This window comes from Cylas formicarius, unplaced genomic scaffold (assembly GCF_029955315.1).
Source record: "Cylas formicarius isolate icCylForm1 unplaced genomic scaffold, icCylForm1.1 PGA_scaffold_2__14_contigs__length_35257938, whole genome shotgun sequence".
Lineage (NCBI taxonomy): Eukaryota > Metazoa > Arthropoda > Insecta > Coleoptera > Brentidae > Cylas > Cylas formicarius.
Window position 1 is genome coordinate 27,911,153 of NW_026844319.1, and position 20,863 is coordinate 27,932,015.

The 20,863-nt window shown below is 35.0% G+C and overlaps 1 protein-coding gene across 4 annotated transcripts in view; it reads left to right on the forward strand.

The window, feature by feature from the left end:
- The window catches only part of LOC132698043 (hemicentin-2), a 456,593-nt gene that overhangs the window by 422,067 nt on the left and 13,663 nt on the right, over positions 1-20,863 (forward strand). For 3 of the 4 annotated variants that reach the window (XM_060663877.1, XM_060663880.1, XM_060663879.1), the window contains exons 7-11: positions 4,064-4,348; positions 4,404-4,559; positions 4,820-4,990; positions 11,728-11,841; positions 17,302-17,335. In XM_060663877.1, the coding sequence (XP_060519860.1) occupies positions 4,064-4,348; positions 4,404-4,559; positions 4,820-4,990; positions 11,728-11,841; positions 17,302-17,335 (760 nt within the window). The remainder of the gene's footprint in view (positions 1-4,063; positions 4,349-4,403; positions 4,560-4,819; positions 4,991-11,727; positions 11,842-17,301; positions 17,336-20,863) is intronic. The other variant, XM_060663878.1, reaches the window with a different exon arrangement.

Sequence of the window (20,863 nt, forward strand, 5' to 3'; positions counted from 1 at the left end):
GATTCATTTCGGCCCAAATTTTCAAAATGTTTTACCAGGAAACAAATTGAAATTGTGCTAAAGTTTTTGGATGGGTGGATATGGATGCATATGAGCCACATAACACAAAGCAGAATATCTATATTGATGGCGGTACTCAAAACATAGGAACTTATGGTTTTGTATCTTTTGTTTTGTCTGCAGGATTCCGGTCGTAGTTCAACAAGCGAACGGATGATATCCCGGAATATTTTTTCAACATATATATATATATATATATATATATATATATATATATATATATATATATATATATATATATATATATATATATATATATATATATATATATATATATATATATATATATATATATATATATATATATATATATATATATATATATATATATATATATATATATATATATATATATATATATATATATATATATATATATATATATATATATATATATATATATATATATATATATATATATATATATATATATATATATATATATATATATATATATATATATATATATATATATATATATATATATATATATATATATATATATATATATATATATATATATATATATGCTTGGTGGTGCTGCTTGTGCGGGAGGGGAGGTGGCTCCGCCCCCCGAATTGTCGCGTTGTTAATTTCGCCCGATCGTAGTTGCGATGTCCCCGTTGGCTGCTGCGTATCGCTCTGCTGTTTGATTATCATTCTCCACGTATTGGATAAATGCAGAGCGTCGTCTCTCGTATTCAGGTATCCGGACTTTTCTATCTCGATGGCCTCTCGTATAATCCTAGTCTTAAAATCAGGAATTTATTTATTTGCAAGTACCGAAATCAATTTTATGGCCTGTCTGATGTTGGTGCTGAAACAAAGCAGGTGTTGTTTGTTTGTTTCTTATGGCTAAACGATGTTCCTCGAGCCTGGCTGAATTCCTTCTGTTGGTCTGTCCCACATACGTCAGGCTGCACGATCCGCATGCTACACTGTATACTCCTTGGTTTTCCAGAGTACTTTTTTGTTTTGGGTTTCTTAGTATTGCTCCGATGGTATGATCAGGTTTGTATGCCGTTGATATGTCGTGTTTCCGTAATATTCGGCCGATTTTGTCAGTAACCCCTTTGATGTATGGCAGGACAGCGATTGATCTTCGTTGGGTCTCGTCCTGCACTCTCTGCTGCGGCTATTGTTGTTTACCGATTGCATTGCTGATGATGCGCCTTTGGTATCCGTTTTGTCGAAGACAGGTACTAATTTTTTTCAGTTCTTCATCTCTGTTCGTCTCGTTTGTGAGCCTGAAGGACCGAGCAATTAATGTATTTGCCACTGCCTGCATCTGTGATGGGTGGTGATGAGATTTAGCGTTCAGATATCTATTAGTGTGTGTTGGTTTTCTATTGACAGTGTGTTCCAAATGTCCGTCTTCGGTCCTTGCGGTGTGCACATCTCACAATTTCAGATGATCTAGGAATTTCAAAAGCTCCTCCTTGCCAAAAGGCCATACAACAAATACGTCATCAACGTATCTTGTCCATAGTTTTGGCTTCAGATTTGCCTTCTCTATTGCTTTCTTTTCGAAGTAAATCATGAAGAGGTTGGCAATCACAGGTGAGAGAGATGATCCCATTGCTGCTCCATCTATTTGTCGGTAAATTTTCCCGTTGTACATAAAGTAAGCATTTTTCAGGCAATGTCTTGACAGATATATTAAGTACGGCGGAAGATCTTCGTTTTCTTCTATAAGCAAGAGTGCCTCTTCGACTGGAATGCTCGGATAGAGAGATTTGACATCGAAACTTGCCATAATGTCGTCCTTGTCCATCCTGAGAGAACCCAAAATCTGAGTGGTTCCCGGAATATAGTGTCATCACATTTTTCAATCCGTGAATCAATACGTGAAAAAAAAAAAAAAAAAAAAAAAAAAAAAAATATATATATATATATATATATATATATATATATATATATATATATATATATATATATATATATATATATATATATATATATATATATATATATATATATATATATATATATATATATATATATATATATATATATATATATATATATATATATATATATATTGAAGATTTGCTTATGTAACTTGATTTACTTGTTTGCATTTCTTTATTTATTTATTTTCTTGCATTGTACGGGTTTGTTAATCTTTTTTTATTCTTCTTCTTCTTATATTATAGTTTAGAATAACATTTGACTTAATAATTAAAAATTGTGGTGAATTGTTCGATGTATAAAGTATTTTGTCTGTTCGAAATACTGAAACAATTCTTTTCTTTTAAAACGTGGGATAACAAAACTATTATTTATATTTATAAGTAAAAGGTATTTATGAAGTTCTTGGCGTTAATTCTTATGGATGTTCTGTTGTACTATAGCTTACATAGAAGAAGTATAAAGCATTTAAAATTAAAGGTTTTCTAAAATATATTCATAGACTTATGATCTGCTGTTCGACGGTTTAGATATAAAAATGGCGCCAAAACTCACATTGTATTATGCGATGTAATATGTTCCCGGTTTATCTAAAGTTCAGTTATGCGAAACTAAAGTTGTTCATTAACGAAAATTTTTGAAATAGTTAGGATCGATCGTATTCCGTTAAGAGTATAACATGTACGAAAGGCTTAACGAGCGACAAACTTTACGTATAGAAAGTTTTCGAAAATTTCCGCGAGGCGGACGTCAATTTTCCGAAAAGTTTGTTAGCGCAAAAACCGCCATTCCGCTAAAATATACAGGCCGCGTCAGTCAATTCGGAAAATTAACCGCGGATTCCCATGTCGCGCCAAAATTTATTATTTGTCGCTAGCGTCTTGGGCGCGAAAGAAGTTTCGTTTGAAACTCCGCACGTCTGATTAAAACTTCCGCTACTTCCTGCCTAGATGTGGCGCACGAATTTTCACGTACCATTGCTGCAGTTTCCAATTATCATTATACGTGTTATTATTACGTAACGAACTAAGAAGAATTTTCACGAAATAAATAGCTGTGGAAAAAAAACTCGCTCGTTGGTCCTTACCGCCGTCAACCACGTGACGTCCAAATTCCGTGAACATTGTAACGTTAAAATGACTTCCGAATATATGCAATTACCCGACGAATACAATATACTTATATTTATCTTAAACCTTCTTCAAGCTTCTTTCTTTCAATATATTTTCAATGTCTTAGTCCCATGTTTGTTGCGGTCTTCCTGTGTTGCTTCAAGCTTCAAGATATTTTGAATTGATCTATCGTTGTCAGTTGCCCGTACCAACGTTGTTGACATATCTCTATGTTTCAGCACTGGTTGTTGTCTTTATATAAGTTTTTTTGGATTTTGTCTCTTCTTGTGTTACCCAGGACCCTTCGTAGCTCTGGATCTTGATTTTTGCTTTCTTGGTCAGCTTGTAGATGGTTATTTTTGTTTTAATCGATATCTCTTTCTTTTCTGTGAAGGTTGATTTTAAAGATTCGGTGCACTTTCAATTCTCCCGTATCAGGTGTTTGTATCCCACAAGAAACCCGGATATTCTTGTGTTTGTTTTTATTATTACATCGTCCATAACTCGGTTAAATAGCAGTTGACCCAAAGTGCGATCCTGTCTAACACCCTCGATTACTGGGAAGTAAGCCGATTGCATGTAATCAGTTTTTGATATGATCTTATTTTCGTCAAATTGTCTTTTTAAATTTTGCGTAAGTAAAAATTGACATACAGAAACTGTTGATTTATGTATACTATTTTCATTGCACGAAGCGCTTAATGTAAACAACTTTTGAATTTAAATTTTTTATATATAACAAATTCTTAAAAACCCTTAAAATATAACTTTCAAAGTTTTACACCAGTCGAACTTGATACTACTAAAACTAGAACTGAAAATGAAATGTAGATCATTTAAAATTTGTGATGCGCTATCACTTGGATATAGCTTAGCCTGCTATCTCAGAATCTTTATAAATGTTTCTTTAAGCTCTTTACAAAATTACTTCTACAAAAGTTTGCTATGCCAATTTAAATCGGCGCTCCCTTCCTCCTCAGATCCGCCGAAGGTAGTAAGCGTAGGTAGAGAACGCGTGAAGACGGCAACCCTGTTCTCCCCTACCACTTTCGAGTGCCTGGGCGAAGGTAACCCGCCGCCTACTTACCAGTGGATTTTAAAGAAAACGACGCCTGCGCCTGACGTCATCATCGGACGCGAAGCTAAGCTCCACATTAACAACATCACCTACGAGTATCAGGGCGAATGGAGGTGTAAAGTAACCAACATTATCAAAGGGGAGGAGAGGAGCGAAATCAGCGAGCCTATCATCCTGCAAGTGCACGGTAAGGTCGAGATCTGACGTCGTTCGAGTCTACAGCATTGTTTTTGTTGTTAAAGGCGCTCCCCAAGTGTTGAGACAGTTAGTAACGCCAGAAGTACTCGTGGAGAGCGGACACCCCGTGGATATGAGCATGGTCGTGTGCGCAGATCCTCGACCGAGAACCGTCGCTTGGGAGTGGGGATCGCTGAGACTCGAGGCTGGATCTGAAATGGGTCTGTAACCTATGGTGTAACGTTAATAATGGATTTAAGAATAATCAGCTTGATAAAGATTAACTAACTAACCAAAACTTTAATTAAACATCGATTTTGCTAGGAATTTGACCGTTAGATAAAATTCCACTCCAGGTTAGATAAACTCGTGTTTATTTGATTTTTATACAAGTGCCTTAAGAACAAAAAGTCGTTCAGCATAAAAGCTAGGACATTGAGAGATGGTTTATTAGTTTTCATTTAATTTTCAATTTCTGCAGGGAAGTACAAAGTCGATGACGTCTCTCAAGAAGATAGGGAAGACTGTTACATCACCACCCTTCATATAAGAGAGGCGTCGGCTACTGATTCTAGAGCGTACTACTTAGTCGTCGAGAACGATAGAGGTACAGATAGGCATGCCGTGCAATTGTATGTGAAAGGTAAGGATGGTACGTAGATTTTTTTTGAGTTTTTGAATTTTTGTATGGTATGTATCCTACATATTTTGTTTATTGATAATATAATAAGTAAATAAAAATAAAAACAGTTATGGAGTTGATATGTCTGCGAAAGTGACATAGAAAAGTTCTTTTTAAATTCCAAAATATAAAATTTGGAAACTTCTATTTTGAATAACAAAGATTCTGGTGCCACATAGATCATTATTGGGCGCGGGGTACCTTTTTAGCTTAATTTCTTCTGAATTCTCAATTTTTTGGTTTAGTAATATATTTTATTTTTCTTCTGGATTTTATGTTCATATGTGTATTTCTGTACTTGTAGCAGCCGCCATTTTTTATTCCGCTTAGCTTTTTTGTTTCAAATTTATCTATCTCCCTGTTTTTAGAAATGTGACCATATCAATAACTGCGTTTTATTGATTTTTATATTTTTGTAAAAGTTTAAATGTTATTATCATTATTGTTATATCGTCGTGACTAATAGTTAGGAAATCGACCAAGAGCAATTGCTGGATGTTTTCCTATTCCCATCGTTAGGTTAAACAATCTTTACTGTGTGATATAAAAATGTTGCATTTTGTTTGGACAAGAATCTTATTGATTTATTTATTTGGCAAGTCCATTAATTTTATTTTATCGTAATATTTTAAATGAAACATTAAATTCACCTCCTTCAAATTCGAAAAATTGGTTAAATTTGGAATTTCGGTACTCCCGTAAAATTAAAAACCATCCAGCTTTATACGCTGTTTCCAGCAAAAGAATTCGAAAATTTTTAAAGTAATTAATCTGTCTAAGAAATTAATCAAAACTGTTTATACTGTAACGTATGAATTTACAATAAACAAAAATGGTACGACCTGTAAAATATTAGAAATAACAAAATTCGTTTACCCTGCAGTAATAATTTTAAGTTGGGATGTTTTTTATCCATATCAAATACAAAATGGTTTCAGAAATATCGAATTAAAGATATCCCTGCTATTTGACATTTGAACAGGCTAACAGCTGTAATCACAGTGACAGGAATTTATTTTGCCCAAATTGTATCTTAATGTTGTTGTAACAGTAATTGGGACAGTATGACGCACTGCTTCTAAGGCCAGTTTATGTCCAAATTTAATCAGCTCAAGCAAATTCGAACTGTAGCCCAATATAATCAATAGTCAATTTGACGTAGAGTAGAAAGAAGAAACACAAATAAGAAGAATGAAGAAGTGTTAAAAATTCTAGTCTGCTTTAAACTTATTTTATACTCCAACTTTTTTTTGAGAAATGAGAGGTTTCCTTTTCTTAGCGAAATAAAAACAGCCCCCGATTCTAACCAACAAATCCCGCTCGCATTACCAGAATGCACAACCCGGGATCAGATTAAAAGCTCCCACTTTCCTTTGGAAATATTCCGATATATATTCAAAAAGTACGTTTTATCTCGATTCCGCTCAAAGTCGGTTGCCGGCGTTAAATAATAAGGTCTCTCGACTTGGAACGGAATAATATTCACCCAGTCAGAAATTAAAATGGAAACGTCTACCGCACTCTTACTCGAATATAGCGGTAGCGACCTTTAGCGAAATTGAAAAATTCAATCTTAGGTACTACGGCGATCCTATATTTTTAATTTTAAAATGTCCCACCGGCTGTCAGTCGACATTTCCCGATGCAGACGCGAACTTCCATTATACTGATTGCGCCCGACCAAGTAAAATAAGAAATCTAAAATATGATAAGAAAGTTTTTTGATTCTATTTATCCCCGATCGTTGAAGGAAGTACAATCGCACGGCAATTACGAGAGAGTAGTAAAATATTAACAACTAACCTAAATACAGGGTTATTATTTTCGATGTATAGAACTTTAAGTTGGCATTACTGTTCAAGATAGAGATCGACAGCTGTCAAGTGATTTATTCTCAGTTTGGTTTGGCAATTCATCATGAATAGACTCACGCCTGAACAACGTTTGCAAATAGTGCAATTTTATTTCGAAAATGATGGTTCTGTGCGGAATACGTATCGCGCACTACGTTTATACGTATGGGACTAAAACGAGATTGCCGTTGTTCCCGATTTTCATAAGCGAATTTTGTTTAGCGACGAAGCGCACTTCTGGTTGAATGGCTACGTCAACAAACAAAACTGCCGCATTTGGAGAGAAGCTAATCCTCAAGTGTATGTCGAAACACCGTTACATCCAGAAAAACTGACTGTTTGGTGCGCTTTATGGGCTGGTGGAATCATTGGTCCGTACTTCTTCAAAAACAATGATGGCCAGAACGTTACAGTCAATGGTGATCGGTATAGAGCTATGATTACTAACTCTTTCATTCCTGAATTGAATAACCATGATGTCCAGGAGATGTGGTTTCAACAAGACGGCGGAACATGTCACACAGCTCGTGCCACAATCGATTTATTGAAAGACACGTTTGGTGACCGCCTAATTTCACGTTTTGGACCTGTGAATTGGCCTCCAAGATCTTGTGATTTAACACCGCTAGACTACTTTCTGTGGAGCTATGTTAAGTCATTGGTCTATGCGGATAAGCCACAATCGCTTGACCATGTGGAAGACAACATTCGTCGTGTTATTACCGATATACGGCCACAAATGTTGGAAAAAGTCATCGAAAATAGGACGTCCAGATTGGACTACATCCGCGCCAGCCGTGGCGGTCATATGCCAGAAATCATATTTAAAATGTAATGCCACAAGGTTATCTTTCGTATAAATAAAATTCATGTCAATCGAATAATCCATCGTTGTTTTATTGCAACTTAAAGTTCTATACATCGAAAAAGAACACCCCTTATAACAGAGCCGGATGCAAAGGTTTTCCTGATTAATGCAATTTAATATATCACTAAATGGATGATGGTCAATTTTTTCTGCGATATTATTGTAGTAAAACTTTTAAAATTTCAATCAATAATTGCTTGAAGATTGTATTAAATTGTATTTGCCAATTTAATACATCCAACAGGTGTCTGAGGAATCATGGGCAAATAAACTAGGTAAAATAATAATAATAATAATACATTAATTATGCAGTAAAAACAAATTAAAACAAAAACTTATCTTTTAAATAAAACAATACGATAACGATTTATTTATTTATCTATTTATTTACGGTTGAACCAATTTACAGAACTTTACATTCATTAAAGGCAAAGAAACAGAAAGAAAGCAGTATAACAGCTAGAGTCCAGAACAAAATATAACTATAACAATAGATAGAATTAAGTGGTAGCACTCAAACGGAACACATCAGAACGAAATGAGTGGAGATTGCCTCCAAAAGGATCAGGCTTTAGATAGTATGCGGAACATTGTATGATACTTAAAAGAGCTGGACAATAATACCTACAATTCAGAATCTTAAAGAGAAAAACTAAATCACTCTGAAATCTTCAGGTTTGAAGAGTGTCAACATTGAAGGCCATAGATATAATAGTGTAGTTAGCCTGATAAGCATTTTTGAAGCCAAAGATCTTAAAAATAGTTTCTGCTTCGATGGCATGAAGACCATATCACCGATGCATACTCCTGTTTAGAGCGAACCAAAGATATATAAAGGAGTTTAGAGCAATGTGGAGTAAGTTGGCCACTATTGCGTACAACAAACCCAAGAACTCGCATAGACCTGTTTACCACTTCCGCAAAATGTGTCACAAAACTTAGTTTAGAATCGAAGAAAGTACCCAAGTCTCAATCTCGACTCCATCAATGCTATATCGGCTGTGAACCACATTCAGCGAACGACTAAAGCTAATACGACAGCATTTTTTGACATTGAACGCAAGATTATTAATCTTAGACCACATGCAAACACTGTCCACGTCCCGTTGAAGCAGCAGAGCATTCTCGCGCGATCCAACACTCCTAAATATCTTCAAATCATCCGCAAACAAAACACACTACGACTCCGAAACTACACTAACAATATCATTTATAAACTAGTTAAATAGAATGGGTCCAATGTGAGAGCCTTGGGGGACTGTCGAAAAAATATCAATTATACCTTTTAATACAAACCAACTGACCAGACCAGACAGTAAACGCTGAATCCACTGCACCAGCCCAGCTCCCAGGCCCATAGCTCTAAGCTTAGAGACAAGATGCACATCACCCGCCCGATCAAACGCCTTCGAGAAATTAGTGTAGACGCAATCCACCGCACCAAGCCCCTCAAAGTCGTTCAATAAAAATTATTGGTAGTTGAATAAATTTGTTATGGTAGATCTACCCTGTACAAATCCATGCTGTTGTTCAGCCACAAAATAACTTATTTAGAGTTTAGGAACCACCAACTGTATGCAAACCCCTCTATAATTAGCGAAAACGCTCTTATCACCATTCTTGTGAATCGGTACCAAATAGCTAACCTTCCAAAAGTCAGGAAAAATATCTGACGACGCAATTCTTAATGAAGATTAATGGAATCCCGTCCGGCCCATGCGGAAGTCCAGCCTATAAGTTCATAATACTCTCATATGTATGTAGATATGTAGATGGCGCTGCGCGAATAGTCACACAATTCCGTGCGCTCCCTAAATAAAAGTAAATTTTAATGGTTTATCATAAAATATTTTTCTTACAGTGTCTTAATTCTTTAAGTTTAGTGCCTTTGGAAATGTTTAAAGATTTTCAATTGCATGCCTATTTTAATCTACGCTTGAATATGTAGCAGGAGCTAATCAAATTTTCAATATTAAAAGAGAAATGTTTTAAAAACTTTCCGGCCATGTGTCACTGTACAGTTAGTAGTACAGTGCCGTAAATTCAAACTCACTCTAAATGAAACTTTATTATATAGATAAGGAAAGCAATTCTTTTTAATTATGGTATAATAAGAAGATACCATATGCAACTTAAATCTGTTTTGCATATTAAGCTTGCAAATCTATAAGAAATAAGTAACCTTACTTATGAGTCAAGACAAGTGAAAAAACTTCACGGCAGTGATTTAACGGAGCTAAAATCAAGAAGTTTGATTTCTCGTGATAATCAATTGTCTGTGGGAGTAAATTAGTTTTATAAGAAACATACTTCCCAAATCAAAGTTTACACTCTAGATACACGCCCAGGTCTTTAGAAGCATCGCAAAATTGCAATAGTAATAAGTAATAAGTAATAAGTTATATCGGAGTGAAACATTCGTTAATTCATCGATGGTTACTGTCATCAAAAGACGTAGTTATATAAATTGGTGTGTTCTGCATATAAATGACCGATGAAATTGGCAGTATCGTGGGACAGTATGGGTCTCAGGATATTGCCTTGAAGTACTCAGGTACGCTTCGATCACAAGCAAAGAGACTAAATCTAGACTCGTCAGCCCCGTGGTTAATCATATTTATACTAAGTCGGATTCATTATAACCTTAGGAACTACAATCCTCAAAAGAAATTTTTTTAAACTCAATCGTTGTGGCTTCTTTATTCACACGTTGCTCAGTACTGTTTTGCAAAAACGTATCCAAAATACAACATATGCCAACACTCCGATAACTCGATCGCTCCGCTCATGTCAAATCTAAAAAAAATTCTACAATGCCTTGTGTCAAACTTGTTGCATAATATATACTATTTCAACTCATATTTTGGAAGGCTTTACGGCCTCCCGGGAAACGTCCTCCGTTTTTAGTGTGATTTCCACTTCGAAAGTGACTTTTTTCGCTTCTGTTTTTAAAACGCCGACATTCATTTCTTTTGTCGTTCGTCGTGTCGTTTTACTTTATCATCTCGCGAGGCCGTCGCTTTTATTCGCAAAATAAAAGTTATTCGCAGTCGCGTCGAGACGCGTAAACTTTTGCTTTCCTTTCGAGCGATGTGTTTCCAGGGGCAAGATTGAGCGTTGTCGCAAGTAAATGGACCGAAAACGGATTTAAATCTATTCCCCGGTCGCCGAGATAGATTCGAATAAAGGCAATTAAGCGACCCTTATTATTTAAGGGCGGATAAATAGAGCGAGTTGTTTTCCTGCCGAAAATCGACCGGGTTGCAGGAGACGAATCATAGATATTTGGTTAGAGGTACTAGCAAGGTCAAACCTCAAGTGCGACGAAGTTAATTAGTTAGTTTTAAGTTTCCACGGTATATACGCTTGCTGATTGAAGTCGTACAATGTCAACACGAAAAAATAATAAGATCTCATCAATCTTCGTTACACTGGAGATTTAACCAAATGAGCAATGAAATTTTTGGTTATCCGCGCAACTAAACATTTAAATCTTTATAAGTTAACCTTTAGCAGTGTCAGTTCAATTAAACAATAATTTAAAGAAAAAAGATGTATTATTATATTGATTGAATGAACAGTATAAAATTAAAACATACTCCTATATGTCGTTAACAGGAAGTGAAATTGTGTTAAATACAAATTAGAGTAGAAAAGGTATTAAAACCATTTAAACGCTTTTTAATAAATAATAATAATAATATTAAATTAATTAATCATCGCAATGCATTTGTGCTAATTTGTGGTTTCAAATCTGACTGTGCCTAGAAAACCCAGAACAATACAATCTAATAATGACAACGTATCTGCAACCTATTACATCATAGAATATACAGCTTAGTTTAGGCACTATTTAACATTTGACAAACCGTTGTCGGCAATATTACTCGGTAAATTCAATTATGTGCTAACGGCACCATTTCATTATATGCGTTACTATTTCCAACGTCCTCATGGCGCATACCTACTCGTAATACTTGTTTCAGAACCGCTGCAGATGGGTACCTTGGTGAGCGTCGCCGGGGCCTTGCTCGTTGTGTTTCTAATTCTGATATGTTCCTGCATATACGCGATACGTACCGAGAAGTGTTGTTTTTCAAGTGAGTATTCACACGTTGTCGTTTTTTTTTGTGTTATCACATTTTACTGAAAATGCGGATAAGCTTAGGTGCCTACGAAAATATCTTGTTTGTTCTAAATTTTTGTAAAAAATTTAACGAACTTCTTCCCAGGGAAAGAAATCGCAAACGTTCTAAAGTTGGTAAAATAAGTCTCTTCTAATTGAGAATTTCAAATTTCTGAGATATGCTGTGTTCTAACTGAGTCCTATCCATCATTCCATGAAACTAAGTTTTCATGAGTTTTAAATATCAGCAATCAATAGTCGATTAAATGTATTCATATTTAATGAACCTCTCAGGTTTATATATGGCTTATATATCCTACTGTCGCTCCATCTAAGTATGAAGATGTGAAGAAATAAAAGTATAATCTAGCTTTTGCACTAAACAAAAACAAAACACGAACTTGTGTCGAATAAAAAAAAAGCAACTTTTACCATACTTTTCAAATACTGGCGTGTTTTGCAAACAATTCATCTTGCTCTTTGCGGGCCTCTTTTGACACAAGACTAGGAGACACGGTTCTTGTCTTGTCTTTCGACTTGTATTTGGGTTTGTTAATTTCGATATGAATTTTTTGCCAAACTGGTGAGTAAGGATAGTATAATTAAAGTTTTTTATAGACAATGAACGAATAAAATAATAAATTTAATATTTTTTACATTCATTTATATTTTATATTATATTTATTTATATTTTTTATATTTATATATTACTGGCGAGGCAAAAGCTACAGTTCATATTAAAAGCATCGCAGTATATCCCTATATATCTAAAACTCATAAAATTCTTTTCTCTGGAAAATATTCAAAAACGACATAAGTAAGAGACAACGTAGTTCGCGTAATCAATTTTTTTTGTCCTTTTAAGTTCTAAAACACATGAATTTGACTTTGCGTTTGGTGAAAAACCAGCTTAAAGGACAAAAATTTCAGCTCATCAATTTCCCAATGTATCTCCTTCTTAACACTTCGTATTGGGCTTTAACTGAGATTTTTTAACAGAAACAGAGAGCTTAAGATTTACGCAAAAAAAAAAAAAACATGAGATACGAAAAGCGAATGTTGTGCGAACAGGCAAAAGTACACGCCTTTTATATACCGTCCGACGTTATCAACCTACATCGTTGAAACAGACACGTAAAAAGGGCATTTTCAGACCGATGTGTCGCGATAAAGGAGGTGTTAATATACTTCCGAGACGTAAGCCCGTCCGACGTTGTTGCAGTTTTTTATCGCCCAATAAAACGGAGGGATAGCGATATTTATTATTTACAAGGAGAAAAAAGGGCCACGTCATTCGAACGCCTTCGGGTTGTTTTTCTCTGCCGTCTATAAAAAAAGAGACGGATTTCGCACCCTCCGTGTATAGAAAAAATAAGAATCCACTTTTAAACATGGCCGCCGTGAAATCACGGGAACGTCAGAAGTAATGTGGACGGCCGGAAAGAAGCAGACAAATCGCAATGTTGGCAGAAATTGTAGTAAATCTTTTTAGCTACACCAGAAACTAAAGTTTAAGAAGCTCTAAAAGGACTATAAAAATAGCAGAAATCCTAGAATAAAGGCTACACGAATTGTTCACGAGTACATTGTAGCCAAAACCAACATTTGTAGTCCAGCTTCAATAATTACTGATTTGAAACACATGATCTTTGTGTTAACTTACCCTCATAATGAAGGAAATGTAAATTAGCTACGTTTTTAATGAGTTTATGAGTTTAATGAGTTTATAAAAATGACGAATACAGAATTTTGCATATCTTGCAGTAGATGAGTACAGCCGGTTTTAGAGTTGATATCAATCAATTAATTATTTTCTAAAGTAATACATGCCCAGTAAATAATATCTACCTACCCCAGGTTCGATAATATTAGACCATAATACAATTTTAATCTAATCTCCGTGGTGAGGATGTTTTTGAGCATCTCAAACATCCACATTCTTAAGACTGATTTATTTATTAATGACGTCACGTGGTCATCTTACCTTAAATTAACAACCTTAAATACAACAACTTCCACATGAAGTAACCAGGCTATATAAAAATTACAGTTATTGGGGACACTAGTGCCAATCATTAGGAGCTCAAGATAACCAACGTATTATGTTTAAATCTTGTGACATTCAACATTTACATTATCATTATATAGTGAATCTGTACGTCGTCGACGTATTTATAAGGCCGGCAATATTTAAGACACATATAAAACTCTGCCGTATAGCTAAATATAAAGAACAATAACTGAGCCAACACACTCCCTCCTTAGTATAAAGAAAATACCATTCTCTCGAACCGACCCTCCAACTAACTCTCAAAGAAATGTACTGCTGAATTGCTGTGCCAAAAATACTGCAATTTCTTAACAACTACTGGATTGTACATGTATTTTCTCCAATGTCTTTTTGCTTCAACAAATCACCAGATACGCACGAAAAAGCGTATGGGATAAGATTAAGTGGAGAGTATACTACCATTTGGAAGTAAGTACTGATTAAGTTGTGGATATATCACCTCTAATATTTTCAACATCGAACACAATATACTACAACGTTAGATTTATTACATATAATAGAAGTTGCAGTAGAAGATGTTGATGTTGATTTATTAATAAGGCTAATTATATAAAATTCTCCGCTTCTTAAGAGAAGAAGAATTTTGTAAGCTCATATTTAAAGTCCGTCATCCCCTTAGCCTAAATTATCGACAGCTGTCGATGGCGTCGAATTACACACCAATTATTATGCCGTGCTATCTCCCGAAGCTTCTGAGAAACAGCCGGCTAAATCAAAAGTTACGAAGACGCCTCTCTCCTACTGCTCCGCCTGCCGTTTAATTAAATGGGGATACAAATAAGAAGATGATGGGATTATCCATTACGGCAGCTCCCAAAATGGGAATCCGGCATGGTAATCTTGTCCGGAAGAACAGCGGAGCTACTGTGTTAAAGCGGATTATCAGCCGCCGCTAGAAAGACTTAATAATAACTTTCCAGTTATACAACACAAAAGGTTTTGCGTGGTTGTGGCGCGGGCGGGGGGAGAGAGGAACGGGAGACAGATTGAGGGAGACCGCAATACGTCGTTTGTTATCCGATGTTTGTTGCCGTTCTGAAAATTCCCCCCCCCCCCCCCACGGGCCCCAAGAATTTTGGCAGTTTTCTGGAAGCACGTAACACAAATACACCGTCCAAAAAAAAAGCATTTTATATTAGTAAAAAAATGTTTGGAATAATTTTAGTTAAACTATACATTCAAAATTTATAGTCTTATTGCAGCGTGTGTAACCTTCGGCCACGTGATGCTTAAATTGTCTGTTTGTTTTTTCGAAATTTTTGTTGCTTTTTTATTTTATTTTCTTGCAGTTTTGTGTTATGCCGAGCATCCAATATAAGGATGGGATGTGAAACATGTGAATATCTAAAACCATAGGAGATACAGAAGAATTTTACGAGAACTTTAAATTTATCCGTAAAATGATTCCAGGGTGAACCGTTTGTGTGAAATTCGAGAAAATCTAAAATGTTGGAATTTCTATCTTCGTCTGTAAACTCTAAAAGAGAGAGAGTTTATTTTCGAGAAATTTTCATTCGTACTGGAAGTTAAACTGTTGGACTGTCAAGACTTTTAGCTTACGTGGACTTTTGTTTTTCCAAATGTCCGCTGAGAGCGATCATGACACTATAAAAAAATCAAATTTTACTTTTGTGAACCTAAGCATTTTTTTATGCTCTGAAAAACCAATGAAACAATTCTGTCTCCCTTCTCATCATTCATACCTTCTTAAGAAAGTATTCTAATAACGCACTAATCACAATTATCATGCTTGACTACCATTAATTTCATATTTGCAAAGAAATGAGATATAATAAAAATCCCATTTATGTAAAATTTGAAATTTTCGAAAAAAAAATTAGGCTGAAATTTAAAAGCAATAAATGAGTCTAATTTCTTTTCGCGGAGTAAAACTAGAGGTTGAAGGAGAAAATGGGCGGCGAGCTCGGAAGAGCTTTAAAGTGGACTGTAGGCTTTAAGAATTTAGAAATAATACCGATCGCCAAACGGGCCGCTAAAGAAGTTTGAGGTCTCACCTTAAGCGCACGCCTCCGTCTCCTCAGCAGGCCTGGTGTAAGTTCTGCTACTCAATTCGCAGAACTGACCGGGTGTTACGCCACGGACAACATAAACGCACAACGAGAATCTTAAGAATTAAGGTTCCCTTCGCGGAAAACGCGCTACAGATCTCGCTGCTGCCGCACACGGAATGATAACTGCACACCCGATCGGCTTGACGCAAAAAAAAACTTTAACGGCCATACCGCGGTAAAAAATGTTCCAGCAACTTAAATTTTTATTTGAGTACGCACAAAATTATTTGTCCCAAAAACCCGACTAAACATAAGAAAACTTTCTCTCTTTGCAAATTACCAAAAAATAAAATAATTAAAAAAATTATATATATACAAGGACAGACGTGTGATCTGTCCAGAGTCAAAAAACTAAATTGAATTGAATTAAATTTAATTAAAATTAAATTAAAAAATAAAATTGGCACAAAGATATTATTAATAGCTAGACACCCTCAATAGACCGACATATTGAAGAAGCATAAGTAAAATATACTCATAACAATTGAAATGACAATAATTACGGCGATCCAAAAGAATTTAGTGGATAAATAGGGAAAATAGAAAAAATTAAAAAATATTTAAATAGAGATAACAAAACATGGCAGCAATTTACATTAATCTAACAAAAAAGGGCACAAACTAATTTAATTTAAGATTAATTGATAGAAAAGGATTTCTTGCCTCGAAATATCCAAGCATTGTATAAATGCAATCCGAATAATGGGGAAGAGGAATGCAGATGTCAGTGAACCCACAAATGTCATACTTTAATTTTGAGTTTTTCCCAAAAAAAAAATTCTTTTGTCGTTAATAATTGAAGCTGTTTATGCGTTGTCATTATTGCTCTTTCCGAGTGGGCGTGTTTTTTTTTAAGCTAAATGATTCCCTCACGAAAATAACCCTCTAACGACCGTCCACTTTCTCGGGAATCGCTGTAATTGTTAGTTAAGTACAAAAACAACGTACACGAATCGCTCATTAGGAAAGCATTCAAAATAAATTGTCCTTCTTGCTTGTACGTTTTTGAACCGTCCCCAACTGAAGGGGAACGTGGTGCAATCGGGGTGGGGGATAGATGTGATGCCCGATTAGGAAAATTGGGCGGTGTTTTTGGTCGTTAGAGTACGTGAATAACAAATTTGTTTGGTTTCTGTTTTATTGATTAGTTGTGTGCTTACGTAGGTAGGTGCAAGCGCGGCAACATGGTAAATAAGCACCACTGCGGTGAATATTTTCGTAAACTATTTGAATATTTTCCTTTCCACTGTTTTTTTTTTTTTTCGATTTAATTTTACTTTAATTATTTCAGGAAAGGGAGATTTCAAACCATCGGACATCGATGGGTAAGTTATTTTTATTTATTTATTCTAAAACGCAACGTAACCCAAGCAAATTTTCCAATGTTTGCGCACTATCCGTAAATACCAGGACAATTTTGTACGACTATACCCAATAGAAAAGCCTCAACCACGGAGCTACCAGATATATAAAGATCTACGCTAATCATACACTTTTGACACCAACATCAAACATTTTTCAATATGGTCGAATCATTTCAAACCTTGCCATCAACCAATAATAACTTCGTGCCCCCAGCATGAATTCGACAGTTCTCAGTTTTGCGTGCTAGTTTTCAGTTAAAAAACCGGATAAGTCTGTGGAAATCAAAGTTTAAAAAGATGGCGTAAAGTAGAGGTTACTGTATGAAATTTGGGTTTATGCGCCGCAGATCGTTCGCTCTTTTACGAAAATGTTATACAATCAATCTGGACCGCTTATGGTATATGGCCTCATTGAACTGAGGTGGCTTTTACTTGATGAATAAGAACTAAAAGTTCAGATTTTCACGAAATTATGTATTATGACATGACAATTGTTTCGACAATTACATTAATTCATTGCATAATCGTATAAAATTCACTATCGAGATTGAACAGGATAACTCTATTAATTTTTTAGACTTAATTATTACGAAAGCGCAAAACAAATTAGATTTTTCAATGTATCATAAACCTTCACACACGGACACAGTCATACATAACAGCTCAAATCACCCTTATACACACAAAATGGCTGCATTTAACTCTTTTATACACAGACTTCTTAATACGCCACAATATCATTAAACAAATTGCACTGAACAACGGATACAATCCGTCCATTATAGATACAATTATAAATAAAAAACAAATACAGACAACAGTAAACTCTATTTATCCGAAACCTAATACCGAACACGAACAATTTAAAACAATTAGATACATAGGAGAACCTAGTGAAAAAGTTTCAAAACATTTGTCAAAATGTGGTTTAAAAATAGCTTTCAGAACGAACAACACAATAGGAAAATATTTAAAGAAACAATAAAACGAAATGTCCAAAATCCCAAAAATCAGGTGTCTACAGGTTAAAATGTGGATTTAAAAACAATAGCTTCGATTCTAATTATGCTACACACTTAAACACAGAAAAACACATTTTTGACGACAATTTTGATGTTTTACATACAGCCACAAAAAGTAGAAAATTAAATTTATTGGAAGCCATGGAGATTAACAAAATGAGACATTCAAATGTATTGCTTAACGATCAATTAGATTTATATACCTCTCCTTTATTGAACTTAAATTCTCACAACAACATTAATTAAGGTTTTATGGTCATTTTTCGGTATATATAGTAGCAGGTAGTTTGTATATTTTGATAAAGACACGGTGTTGTCGAAACAATTGTCGTGTAATAATATATAATTTCGTGAAAATCTCAATATTAATTTCATAAAGGCCTGAACTCATACATTATATATAATTTTAAAGAAATATTTATTTATAGTATATTATGCAACAAGTGCGGTAAACGGCATTTGACTAACGTATTTATTTGACACGAGCGGAGCGCAGCGGAGCGAGTTTTTAATAAACGAGTGAGTTAAACAGTTTACCGAACGTGTTGCATACTATACTTTTTCTACGACCGTTAATTTTTGGGTACATTTTCGCAAAACAACACGAATACATTCACTGTCAGAAGTGACAAACGTCAAAATTCAAAGCGTGAGAAATATCTCCGAAAACATCCGATTGCTCCCAAATCCTTGCGGTAAAATCCCGGAAATGTCCGAATTGACTCGGATTCATGGGAAACAAAACTGACGGGGTAAAGGGACGCTTCCCGCATGCTAGATCAGTGGGTAATTCGGTATTTTACAGACGGGAGTAGAAAAAATATATATTTCAATAAATATATTGAAATAAATATTTTATTAGGCGCAGTGTTTAACTAAACGCTTCGAAAAAGATTGAGGTTACGAAGCATGTCTTTCAAAGTTCGCGAGATGATTTCGTAGATGGCCAATGAAGAAATGAATTTCAAGGCTTATTTTGGACCCTTGCTCAGTGATATTAAGGTGAAATATCGCCAACAGGCGACGCCATTCGGCCTTTATGCGGCCCTCACCGAACTTTCCTTTACGGCCCGAATGGTTTAATATGAGCAACACGTGATACAAAACGCCATTGTCCTTGCACCGTCTCGAGACTAACTTTATAAATAAAGTTTAATATTTAAAATGCCCAGTGACGCGCCGGGAGCAATGCCGTCGTGTTTCAAGGCGCCTGGTTTAATTTCGGCACCCACAAGATGGTCGTTATGGCAATTTTCGTTCATATTTTTACTGGCATATCGTTGGAATCTGTAGAGCATGAACCAACTTAGAAGTGGCCACACGCGTCGTAAACTACTTATGACCTGCTTCACTTTATGGCTGTTTCCGTGGCACAAAATGCAGTGGCGTACTTAGGCCCTTTCAATAAGGGTCAAAACATTACAAAGCATTTATGGGATTTAACAATATTCAAAAACCATAAAAAAAAGCTTCGAGTGACATTCAGGTACCAACTAATTCTGAAATCAAAACATAAATATATTTCTAGACATAATCACATTCCTAAAATGAAAGACTAGCAAAAAATTCTCGATATCTTTCGACTCACTGGACTCGTTTCAGCATATTTAACACAGTTTTGACTTGTTTAGAGCTCTTCTAAAAAATTTGTATTGATTAATTAACGAATTTTCAAAAACATTTCATTACAAGATTGTCATAAAGAAAACCCATAAAGAAGTGAAACTACCAATAACCATTTAAATATTAATAACCTAGTTGATACTCGATTCTGTAATTGGGACCCCGTTAATTAAGGAAACTGAAACTGATAGTGTGACGTTCAACAACCAACTGGGCCGCTGACAGATTGTTACTTGTACAGTTGGACAATTTGCAGTATAATTGTGGCATTTTTTAAAATTTGCATCTAATGCTAAGCTAAGACATACTGATCATTTTTGATTACGTCACTGTACATGTTGTAACTCGACAACTTCACAATGTGGTAATTTCTTTTCTGGTTAGATTCAACTCATGAAACCAGAGTTTAACCGGAGGATCCTCGTGGAAGCTGGCACAAATTTTACCCTTGTAAGATCCCCTTCTTCTCCATCTTAGAGAGCCAGAAATCCATACATTATTTTTAACAACTCTAAAAATATCAGTAAAGTGGGCTTTTAATTTGAATGGGTTCTTCTCTCTAGCTTGGTTGTCCAGTCTATCCACAACTTCATTATTTCTAATACCAGAATAGTTAGGAACTCAACAAAGCGAATGCACTGTTTCAAGATTAGGCTCGAATTTTTACCTATGGTAAGGATAATCGTAACAGTTTATTACACAAATATCAGGGACTTCTTGGCTAACTGTCTAATTTTCGAAACTAATTCTATTCTAAAAAATTAGAAAAAGCACACAAAAAAAAGTGATTAAAATCTCAAATGTGATAGGTTAAAATATTTACTTGTCTTACTAAAATGTTAAA